Source organism: Struthio camelus, chromosome 4 (genome assembly GCF_040807025.1).
Source record: "Struthio camelus isolate bStrCam1 chromosome 4, bStrCam1.hap1, whole genome shotgun sequence".
In the NCBI taxonomy this organism is placed as follows: Eukaryota; Metazoa; Chordata; class Aves; order Struthioniformes; family Struthionidae; genus Struthio; species Struthio camelus.
Window position 1 is genome coordinate 16,518,263 of NC_090945.1, and position 12,066 is coordinate 16,530,328.

At 37.6% G+C, this 12,066-nt stretch overlaps 1 protein-coding gene across 5 annotated transcripts in view; it reads right to left on the minus strand.

Moving 5' to 3' along the window:
- Positions 1 to 12,066, minus strand: part of STPG2 (sperm tail PG-rich repeat containing 2) — a 233,848-nt gene that overhangs the window by 140,506 nt on the left and 81,276 nt on the right. For all 5 annotated transcript variants that reach the window (XR_011140840.1, XR_011140839.1, XR_011140841.1 and 2 more), the window contains exon 9: positions 6,493 to 6,658. Coding sequence is in view for 2 of the 5 variants with exons in the window: in XM_068941604.1 (XP_068797705.1) it covers positions 6,493 to 6,658 (166 nt within the window). In the remaining 3 variants the exon portion in view is untranslated. The remainder of the gene's footprint in view (positions 1 to 6,492; positions 6,659 to 12,066) is intronic.

The window sequence follows — 12,066 nt, forward strand, 5'->3', positions numbered from 1 at the left end:
ACTCCCTAATGATAGAAAAAAATGGCAGACCCATACAGATACTTACTTACTGATGCAGAAATGTTTCAGAGACATTTCTAACACGAAAAAAATATTGTAATAGTGTCACAGATAAGGACTTGCCATTTAAGACTCATTCCAGACTTGTACAAAGCCCGATAGTGCTGATTTACCAGTTTATGGCACCTGTACTAATATATGAGGTCTCTAAAACATTGTAAATCTTTCTAATTTGTTTAGAAGGGCAATTGGCTTGCTCATGAGCAAAAAAAAACATACTTTAGTCCATTCACTGCTTCTACTGGAAGGAAAGCAGCCCCACACGCTCTACTTATCCCCATCTTTTGCTAGCTCAGCTGCTACTTCAAAAACAAGCTGAAAACACCTTTGCTGAACTCTGCTCCTTTCTTTCAGACATGAGAGCAAGAAAAAAGGCACATGTTATTTTCTTTTTTTTTAAAGAGGGGAAATTGTGCTTCCATCCTAACCTTTATTTACAATTAAATTAATGGGATTACACATAACATCAGAAATTAAGTAAATAATTAAGAGCTGTTTCCAAATTCAGGCATTAGATTTCAAATTAGATTTTAAATTTACTAAAGCAAAAGCCACACGCTACTCCAGCTTCTTCAAAAGATACCAGGAAGAATAAAGAAACTTCAAAATCTCTGTTCCGCAAGCAACCTACTGATATAACAATGAGGAGAGAGGCAGGACGGAGACCATTCAGGCAGAAAAAGCCCTAGAGCTTACACAGCCTCAAATGGGTGGCCATAAGCTTTAGAAGCTCCCATGGACACCTTATGTAACGATGTCCTTCAAAAGCTGACCACCACAAACATAGCTTAAAGTCACATAAGTTGCTGTCAATTTTTATGGACACAGCCTAGAGTCTTATCCATGGTCTTTAAATCACATTCTGAATTGCCCTCAAGACTGTCGAGGATTAGTTGAGAATCATAACTGGTTTCAACAGTATCCATATGCTTTGAGACTCCATAAACTTAGAGAGCTCTTTTGAACAAACCCTGTACACAATGCTTGTGCATCTACTACAATCCAAGAGTAATAATTATTGTGTGACAAATTCTGGGGCTCTTTTTGAAGGCACTCAGAAGACTCTTCAGTGTTTTCCATTAGAAACGAAAAGAGAGGAAATAAAAAAAAAATACAAACCCAAGAACTTTTGAAAGGCCAAAAGCTGGATGGATACACCACAAGCAGCATTAAAAATAAGCAAAAAGGGGAAGCAAAATAGGGACATTTTCTTTGAGAAGTACTCTTAGAAAGTAAACAATTCCTCTGACGTTCCAGCCTTATTTGGTTTGTATTTGTCGTCAGAGAGGCAGCTAACGCTGGCGATAGCAGGTTGTGCAGCCCAGCAGGAGCAGATTCATAGGGCAACAGAGCTGCTGGTCAGAAGCAATACGTGCGCTACATGTCCATGCTCCACACGTTTACTCTGGACTTGTTACAACCCAGTGCTGTGGACAGACCACCCGTTATTACATGGAGAATATTCGCAGTTTAGTTTTATTCAAAAAGTTTGCAAGGTATCTAAAGCACTTTAACACGATGCTGTCCTGTAACCAAAGTGACAAGCACAAGGATGATAAGGAGATTCACTCCAAAATTTTATGCTTTTGAAGTTTTCCAAAATTCAGTGCAACAGTAGATGTTCAGGATGTTCAGTAGCTGCAACACTACTGAAAAACAGGAGCAGATTGCCGTTATCAATCAAAAGGAAACACTGAGAATATTCAAACATACAAAACTTGGATTTTAATACTTATCGCTTCCTGCTCTTGGAGAACAGGCCCATAAGCTGAAATCCATTATCACTAAAGCTCTTTTATAATGAAAACTATGAATACGAAATAGCTCAAAAACAAATATAACTTTTTGAAAGTAAAAAAAAAATTCTTTTATCTTCCACATTTGAGTAAGGTTATGAATCATTTTCCTTCTCTTCAGTTTTCCCTTTCACTTTTCTTGATTTATATATTCTTGAATTTCATATTTTAGTACTTCATGAACAAATTATTTCAATACATTATGAAGATAAACTGTTCCATAAACAACAGAACTAATGGTACTTGGCTCCCTATGGCTTCATGTTTCATGGTTGAATTATTTAACGTCTAGTAAGTGAACTCTTCAGTTGAAGCTATTCCTGTAACTGGGAATTCCTAAAGCCTCTCCGCTTTGTGGATTCTCTCTAAAAAGGAGTGAACTCACACTGTCTCCTTTACTACAGCAAGGGATGAAAAGACTCTCCATCTCCTCTAACTGACTACCAATTTTCATGAGTATAGTAGAAATGCATTTTGAGACTACCCCTTTTGTGTTTAATTTGACTGAAAGTGACTAACTGGTTCAAAAGATATTGGGGGCGGGGGGACATGCTGGCACAGAACAAAGACATCAGCTTAAGCCCTCATCTTTTTTCTTAAACTGTGTTAAAGAAAAGATATTTTATAGGCAAATATATTACTTTCCTCTCTCCCTTTCTCTCTCTCTGGCAAAGTTCATATTGAGTTTTAGAATAAGTGGAAATTATAGATATAAGGCCTTTCCATTAACATCTGCAATCTCTTTTCTGCAATTGATGCTACCATGTTTTCCAGAATTTTATTTCATGCCAAATATAAAAAACATCACAATCTGATGAGTGAAGTAACCTATTCTCAGTGACTTTTTCTTGCATGTTTGATTTTCCCTAATTTTCACCCTTAGGAGTAACTAACTTTTGAAATTGTCAGTACTGTTTTCTTTTTACATTGGTTTCTCTCATCTGGCATGGATTCCCCCCAAAATATAAATACCTAAAAATAGACATTATAAGTGGGTTTGTAATTACAGACAACCTGATAATTTTTGTATACATGATTGTCATAAATATATAAACATCATTATGAATAAGAAACTTTTAAATAAAAAATTAAGATAGCAGATCATAAAGTTTCCTCTTCTAATTCTTCTAGCGTATGAACAATGGAAGAATCAAACCTACAGAGGAATCAAATTAATTTAGTTCAACTGTACTATCACATTTAATTCTGTGAATACACTGTGTTAGTATCAATTTGAATAATGACAGCTGTTTAATAGGTGTTTTAAACACACTGAGTCAAATCGAACAGATCTAATGCTTCCTTTTCAGTAGTGTAGATACAGAATACCAGAGAAGGCAAACCACTGTGATTTAAAATAAAGGCTAAAATTTAGTACAAAAGAAGCTTTCCCTAAGAAAAGGCCAATTAACATAAAAAATTCCAAGTAAAAGCTTCAGGATCCACACAATGAAATAGTCAAAGAACTGAGCTGTTTTAAAAACTCTGCAGTATTTCTGAGTGCATGCTATTACAAGCCAACAACCAAAGAGAAGAAATAATTAGTTTTCACACACCACTGACTTTTATATCAAAGGTACTGCTTGTACTCATTGAAAAAGTGGACAAAACTACCTTCATGTGATATGTTCAATTAATTTTAAAGATAAATTCTATTTGTTAGCTGGAGTATTTTAGGATTGTGTCTAGAAACATAATGATATTTTGATGAAGATTCAGGTTTTTTCTCCTACGAAAGGGTGAGATTTTAGAATAGCACAACACTTCATTTTCCTGACTATCCTAGACAATAGCTGACGTACTCGGTGTGGTACAAGACACTTATCTAACAAAAGACAAAGTATTTCTGATGATAAATCCAGCCTAATATAGACTTATGATGATTTTTAATGCAATGATTTTCTATTTCTTTTTTCCTCCAAAAAACACACATGCATTTTAATAAACAATTAATAGCCAATGAAGATAAATAGCCAGATTCTATAACTATGTACTACAAAATAATCGTTTGGTAACTCAATTGAAAGTTGAATCGAATTTTAACAATTTTCATTTTTAAATGAGGTCCCCTTGTAAAATCATTTGCAAAGCTATTAAGAAAAATTCACTAGTAAGTGAAGACTGCTTCATAATGTGGTCCACATCATTTGAGAATATTTTCATTAAATGAATTCAAATGCATATTTATATTAGATTACACAAATCAAAACAGAAGAATTGTATCATGCTGACAATTCATCTCGATTTCATTACAATTTTGCCTGAGGAAAATCACACCAAGGCCTTTTTAAAAAAAACTAGTTAATATCCAGATTATAAACACTGTCAATCTGTACTTAGCTGTTTGGCTACAGAAAATGGATAAAATCACCAGATAAATAAGGATGCTAAGTTAAAATATTTCTGATGTTTACTGCTGACAACAAAAGAAAACATCCACAGCTCTGTGTAAGGAGGTTTGTCTTCCCAGCAGAAATGTAAGGCAAAATTATATTTTTAGATCATATATGGAACGTACAAAAACTTAACTTCAAAGGAGCCTTCTAGAATTACTTAAGTGACCTTGTAAAAAAATCTGTATATTTTTATCAAAAGAAAAAAAAAGGAAAGAAATCAAAACAACAGTATAAAATGTTGACCTAAACAACTATAGCTTTACAGGAAACAAAGAGGACAGGCCTTGCAGCACAGCAATGTGTAAGCTGGTAAGAGCAGAAATACTACCATTAGTCAACCAGCATTAATTCCATTTGACACTTTTCATCATGAAAACTATTAAGCACATACTCTTGTTTTCTAAACAACTACCGGATAAAATATACCTAACAAAAATCTCCCCAAGCAGTGGACAAATTTAATACGCCTAATTTAAACTCAGTTTAACTACTATCAATAAATTGACTTGAGAGTTGAAATTTCCTACTTAACATGACACCAAAAATGGCAGAGACCAAAACTAAACATTCTGAAACTACGTTTGGTTCTTGCCAACAACTTCCCAATTACAGACATTTTAAATCAAATCACCGTTTGGTTCATTTAGAATTGTCATAATATTCAGACATTAAGCCAAGTACTTAACACAATCTGCCAGTTCACAATTTTAGTTATTCTAGCTCTCACTTTTTTAGAATTAATTAAGTCTTCCTACTTAATTTTGACTCTTTTCACTTAAAAATATGACTGAATAGTCAGTAAGCACGGCAGGCTCAAATTCAGAGACCAAAGGTCTTCATCAGACAAGTATGTCAAGGTGCTTTAGACTGCTTTTGAGGAACTACTCCTAAGAACAAGTTTTTATTTCCCTGCAACATTTGTTCTCTCTGTGAAAATCATTGCCAAAGATAAAATTTATTGGCAAGCATAGGGAAGAATTTGTGACAGATCCTGTTATTTCAGAAACATATACCAAAAATGTCTAGTTCATTTCACATAGAGGAACAACCAAGTAGCAGTCAGGGATAGTTTTCACTACCTTCTGGATTTACTTTTGCATTTACCTAGAAGTTTCTATAATCTAACTGTCTATTCCATCATAATGGAGATTTTATAATAAATTCTTACTTAACTAACTTTATTTCAAAATGTCACGGAGTAACCTGCAAAATGCTGAAAAGTGATCTGGAAACAAAAGTTAAAATAGAAAAAAAAAAAGAAAAAAAAGAAAAAAGCTCCAAACTTAAGCTGACTAAGCTCTAGGAAGACAGCTTCTAAGAGGAAAGATTCTGTTTGAGATTCATTTTGCTATTGCAGAATAATGGTTTTCTGATCATTTATTGATGATATATTTCCAGGATATCCTAGAATACTGCAAGTGTTAACTCTACTTTGTTAAATTCTTAAATCTGTGTCGTACCAACATTCCTACATCAGAAAGATGTTTGTGGAACTACAGTACAGTTTTTCATACAACATATTTGTGAGTAGAATTATTATATTTCAAGCAGAGCACACTCAGCATTAAAACACTAGCCACAACACTTTGAAATAGCAGAGGTGGTTTTGTAAGCACATTTGCACATATTTTTAATACACAGTTGATAAGATAATACATGTTTTTATTTGACATTTCTGAATTATAAAAGTAATTCCATAGAATTTTACCTCATTGATAAATACACATGGATTTCGATTGTTTTTGTTACCAAACCTGAGACCCAGATTAGCACTGAAAATGGGTCAAAAAGTTTGACTAGCAAATCACATCCAACCCACAAGCACGAAACAGTCTGTAGTTAAAGAAGGTGAAACTTACAATCAAGAATCAAAAAACAAAATATAAACACTGAGTAGGTAATTTGATTCTGCTTTTTCAATGCAGTTATATATATAATTAACTAAACAAATCTGTTCAAAAGTAAGGAGCTAATAAATTATCTCAGATTAAACATAATATGGATAGTCTTAACTAAATTTAGCAAATGCATGGTTTGGATTTTGGTCACTAAAATGCTGTGATGTTCAGCACTCTTATAAGGGGATTAAGGTAGCTAGTCCCTATTGAACCTGAAGTTCCTTGAACTAGTCCTGTCTAAAAATCAATGGCTATGTAACACTCTACTAATATTTCATAGCGGTTGCCAGAAAATAAAATAATATTTTATTATTTTAGACACTAGACAAAAAATAAACTCACCTGGTATATCCTTGTCAGTCATAAGTAAGCTGTCTCTAGGTGCCGCACTGAGAAAGGAGCCTTGCTTTCTTTTAGCCAGTGTGGTTCGTGGAGACATATAGTGGCTTTTTCCATACGTTTTTTCATAGGATTTTTGGACCTCATAGGATCCTGGTGGTGGAACTTCCTGCAACAGAACAGAAATAATCAACTGAAACAACGCAGATTTAACTCAGTAAATTCTTAAAAATCAAATTATAACATGACTGCAGATAAGTGCAAGTTAAAGAAAAACACCAACTACGAAGAAAACTGTTTGGTTTTTTTACCTTACAATTATGTGGTTTTGCTATAAAAATATCCAACCATATTTTCAGTAGTTCAGGAAGCATGAACGTTATCTACTGGTGCTTTTCCCTTTATCCCTGGAAAAGCCTGATAAACAGCAAAAAAGATTCATAGAAGAGGGAACATCATCACAAAACTCTTAAATGCTTCTCAGTATCTGAATATTAAAAAAATTCCCAGCCATCCCTACTTTCATCTCACCCTTCCATTGCTCTAAAACCCCCACCTATTGATGAAATACAACCTAGACTCAAAAGAAAAGTATGAAGAGCTGTCTTCAAGACAACAATGACTAAAGAGAGCCACTGACCTCACCTGAGAGAGAGCGAGAGCGTGCTTCAGTCTTATTGAAATGATATAACTGGACAATGGAGCAAATGCAGAGGGATTTTATTTTAGCCTAAGTGATTTTATTTTAGACGTGTGGTGAAGCAGAGTGTAACATGAGGAATGTGGCAAGTTTGTAAACGTCTCCCTTGGGGCAGAGTCCAAAGTAGCTGATTAAAGCCAAAGGGCCATCCCAGCAACAAAATGTTGGGTAAGAGCTTGTGAATATTGAACCACAGTGAAGGAATAGCCCATAGCAGAAAACAGATTAGGCAGTGGCCTCGAAGACATTACGGTTTCACAGGTGAGAAAAAGATATATAAAGCCTGATCAGTACGGTTCTCTCTCTTCCCCACATTCCTAACAAACTACCCAACCTGGGACCTAGAACGAGATAACATGATAAGTCCTGCATGCATTAGTATTAGACAAAGTTTACGCCTTGAAATACATTGCTTAAACTAAGAAAGCAGGCAGCTGTCAAACTCAGTCTTTCCATCATCCTTTTACCTGGTATCAGAATAAACTCACAATACTAGGAGGCAGCTAGGGCCTCCTACTTTACTTGCAGTGTCTGCTAAAAACACCACCAGATTTTAAGGCTTCTGCTGCAAACATTCTAGTGAGTTACACATACCAATCTGTTCCTGCTTCATACTAATTATCTCATATGAAGGAGCAAGTCACATGCTTTCCACAGCACATCCACAATTTGCTGCAGGTATATATACACACATATAATTTGTGATAAGTATTCTTCAAGGAATGTCTCGGCAACCTGCAATCACCAGACTTCTTGTGTTAGCCTGTATAGGCAATACTGTGAATGACAGGCAGTAGCATTATCCTTACGTTTTAGTTTAAGTTGATTATTTTTAAAAAATATAAATTTCAATGCAATATGGAATTAGAGTTAATCTTTTTATTCCATAATATTTAATTGAACTGCTCTTGTTTTATTCTAGTTGGAGAGTTTGTTATATTTATTTTACAAGATAAACCTGCTTCCTTTGGATTTAATAATTTCAATTAGGCTAAAACATTTACTCTTTCATCATTTTTAAACCTTTAGTGCTATCCTCTGGCATAAATAATTTTATCAACATCAAAGTAACATAATTATTAAGAATGATGATAAAACATTACTGGTATTTAAAGTGTTGTACACCAAAGTCTAACAGTTTAATAGCCAAAGTTTCCCAGCGGACCTGAAAACATTTCATTTATTTTTTAACTGCAATTTTTTTTTATTTTCCTTCTTTATTTCCTTTTGTTGTATTTGTATTATAATAAATAGTTTTAGGAAAACATCTTTCATTTTAAATTTAAGTTGGCTCTTACTCTACGTACAGGTGTACTCCCTGTTCATGGCATTGCAGCTCCCAACGTAACCACTGCTATGATTCGGAAAATAATAAATTCAAGCAAGGAACAAACAGAAGGAGCAAATTCTTCAAGTAGGCTTATCCTGGACTCTGTGGCTGCAAGACCTCTTCTCAACTTTATGGAAGAAAAACTTTTTCTTCAAGCATAGTCACAGGTGCTACAATGCAGCTATCAGCTAATCCTACTTAAATTGCACACTCACAGAGAAAGTAATCTGTTTTATTAAGTCTACAGGAATAAGTCAGAAATTTATTCTGCATTTACAGTAATTCTAAATATATATGCTTTGTGAGAGCAGATGTTCTGTGAAATGACTTAATCTTTGGCAAGATGACAGTTGTCTCGCAGCTCAAATATTCCAGCATCTGAGTGCCTAATATTAGAGACATATCTGCGTAAAATAAAGAATGTAAAACCAGAAGAGCATGTCTATCACACTTTCCCTACTCCTCAACAAATCTGCAAAGGCAGATGACAAAGTCCCATTAATATTTTCACATGCAACATACATGATGTTCACATCAGCAAATGGATTTTAGTGAGGGACTTGCCAAATGATCTTTGTGAGCTCGTATGTTGGCAGACTTCCTTTTCTATGTAACAAAGACAAAAAGTACTGCATTCACATCTATGAATAGACTGGCGATTAAAGTAGATAGTGAAGTAGTTGAAAACTGGCTGAACTGCTAGGCTCAAAGGATTGTGATCAGTATCACAAAGGCCAGCTGGCAGCCAGTGACTAGTGGGGTGCCCCAGAGTTGATAATGAGGCCAGCACTGCTTAACATCTTCCGTTATTGACCTCCTTGATGGGAGAGTGTACACCCTCCACAAGTTTGCGGATGATACAAAATTGGAAGGAGAGGTTGATGCACCAGACAGTTGTGATGCCATCTGGAAGGACCTCGACAGGCTGGAGAAAAGTGCTAACAGGAATCTCATGACATTCAAGACAGGGATATGTGAAGCTCTGCACCTGCGGAAGAAAAACCCCATGCACTAGTACAGGCTTGGAACGGAGCAGCTGGAGAGCAGCTTTGCAGAAGGACAGACACAGACACGCTGGAGCGCAAAGGGCCATGAAGATAACTAAGGGTTTGGAGGATCTATCATATGAGGAGAGGCTGAGACTACGTAGCCTAGAGAACAGCAGGCTTGGTTGTGGGGCTGGGTCTTCTCAACATGCATAAATATTGGGGCAGGGGGAGTAAAGGATACACAGCCAGACTCTTCTCAGTGGTATCCAGTGAAAAAACAAGAAGCAATAGGCACAAATTAAAATACAAGGAATGCCACTTAAACACAAGAAAACACTTCTGTACTATGAAGGTGGTCAAATGCAGGTTGCTCACAGAGGCTGTGGAGTTTCCATTCTGGGAGATATTCAAAACACAGCTGGACACAGCCCTGAGCAACCTATTCTAGTTGAGCCAGCTCTGAGCAGAGGGGTTGGACTAGGTGATCTCCAGAGGTGCCTTCCATCGTCAATGATTCTGTGAAATAAGAGTTGGCAGCTGCATAAAGTGTTGTTATGAGAACAGCAGCAGTAACCACATCCTAAATCAAATGCAATTGCTTGAGCACTGTCCCATGGAGGAGGGTGCCGACATCACGAGTGTAAAGAAAAGAGCTGTTTTTCCCTCCCTACCCTCCTACGCTTTCCCACCTCTTCCCTTTGTTAGTACGAGTGATCATGCAGCCATGCAGAGTGTCAGATATGGGAACTGAAACAAAAACAAAACCATGAAAACCAGGAAAGGGACACACATAATTTTGAATTGATGCAGCCCACCGCATAATAAACAAGCTCTAGTGAAAGTAAAAGGCCATGGCATCATTTTAAACCAATTTTTAAATTACACTCTCAAAGGCAGAACAAAGTGATGGAGCAGGTTTTACAATTCAAAAAAGACTTGTAGAGAAAAATCAAGTGTTGACAGGCAGAAGAATAAAGGAATCCTTTCAGCTAAAAAGAAAAAAAAAAGCAGCAAACGAAAAGATTCCATGATTCAGATGAAAAATTACATATGGAAAGGAAAATCGTGGCCTCCTTAGATGCCTCTGATATGAGGCCAAAGAACGTTCAGGAGTGCTGAAGAAATGAATATACATGTTTTACTGTGTCTGTCCAGACCTAGATATATATTTCTTGTTTTATTTAAAGGAAAATATGATTGTTTTGCCAGCTTTTATGAAGTGGAGGAGGAGAGAGGGGTTAAGTCACTGCTTGCTTCTATAAAGGTAAACGGTAATTTAGCATTCCAAGTTTAGAGTTCAGAGAAAAAGTACGGTAACTTACTAGTTGATCTGACCCATACAATACCCGGATTCTAATAGGCCTTAGAGAGCTTAAGCGTATCAGCCCAAAACATAAAGCCCAAAACAGTCTTGTAATGCCAAACACAACCACTCCCTTTAGCTTGGAAAGCAACATACATACAGAATGATTTAGGTTGAAAGGGACCACCAAAGGTCACAGAATCACAGAATCGTTTAGGTTGGAAGGGACCTCTGGAGATCATCTAGTCCAACCTCCCTGCTCAAGCAGGGACCTCTAGAGCATATTGCCCAGGATCACATCCAGACGAGTTTCAAATATCTCCAGCGAAGGAGACTCCACTACCTCTCTGGGGAACCTGTTCCAATGCTCAGTCACCCTCACAGTGAAGAAGTTTTTCCTCAGGTTTAGGTGGAACTTCCTGTGGTTCAGTTTCTGCCCGTTGCCTCTTGTCCTGTTGCTGGGCACCACGGAGAAGAGGCTGGCCTCATCCTCTTGACACCCCCCCTTCAGATACTTGTACACGTTGATGAGATCCCCTCTCAATCTTCTCTTCTCCAGGCTGAACAGGCCCAGCTCTTGCCGTCTTTCTTCATAGGAGAGGTGCTCCAGCCCTCTAATCGTCTTGGTAGCCCTCCGCTGGACTCTCTCCAGGAGTGCCATGTCTCTCTTGTACTGGGGAGCCCAGAACTGGACACAGTACTCCAGGGGAGGCCTCACCAGGGCTGAGGAGAGGGGCAGGATCACCTCCCTCCACCTGCTGGCAACACTCTGCCTAATGCACCCCAGGAGACCATTGGCCTTCTTGGCCACAAGGGCACACTGCTGGCTCATGTTTAACTTGTTGTCCACCAGCACTCCCAGGTCCTTCTCGGCAGAGCTACTTTCCAGCAGGTCAACCCCCAGCCTGTACTGGTGCATGGGATTATTTCTCCCTAGGTGCAGGACCTTGCACTTGCCTTTGTTGAACTTCATGAGGTTCCTCTCCGCCCACCTCTCCAGCCTGTCCAGGTCCCTCGGAATGGCAGCACAGTCTTCTGGTGTGTTAGCCTCTCCCCCCAGTTTAGTATCATCAGCAAACTTGCTGAGGGTGCACTCTGTCCCTTCCTCCAGGTCACTGATGAATATATTGAACAAGACTGGACCCAGGACTGAGCCCTGGGGGACACCGCTAGCCACAGGCCTCCAACTTGACTCTGCGCCAATCACCACAACCCTCTGAGCTTTGCCATCCAGCCAGGTCTCAATCCACCTCAC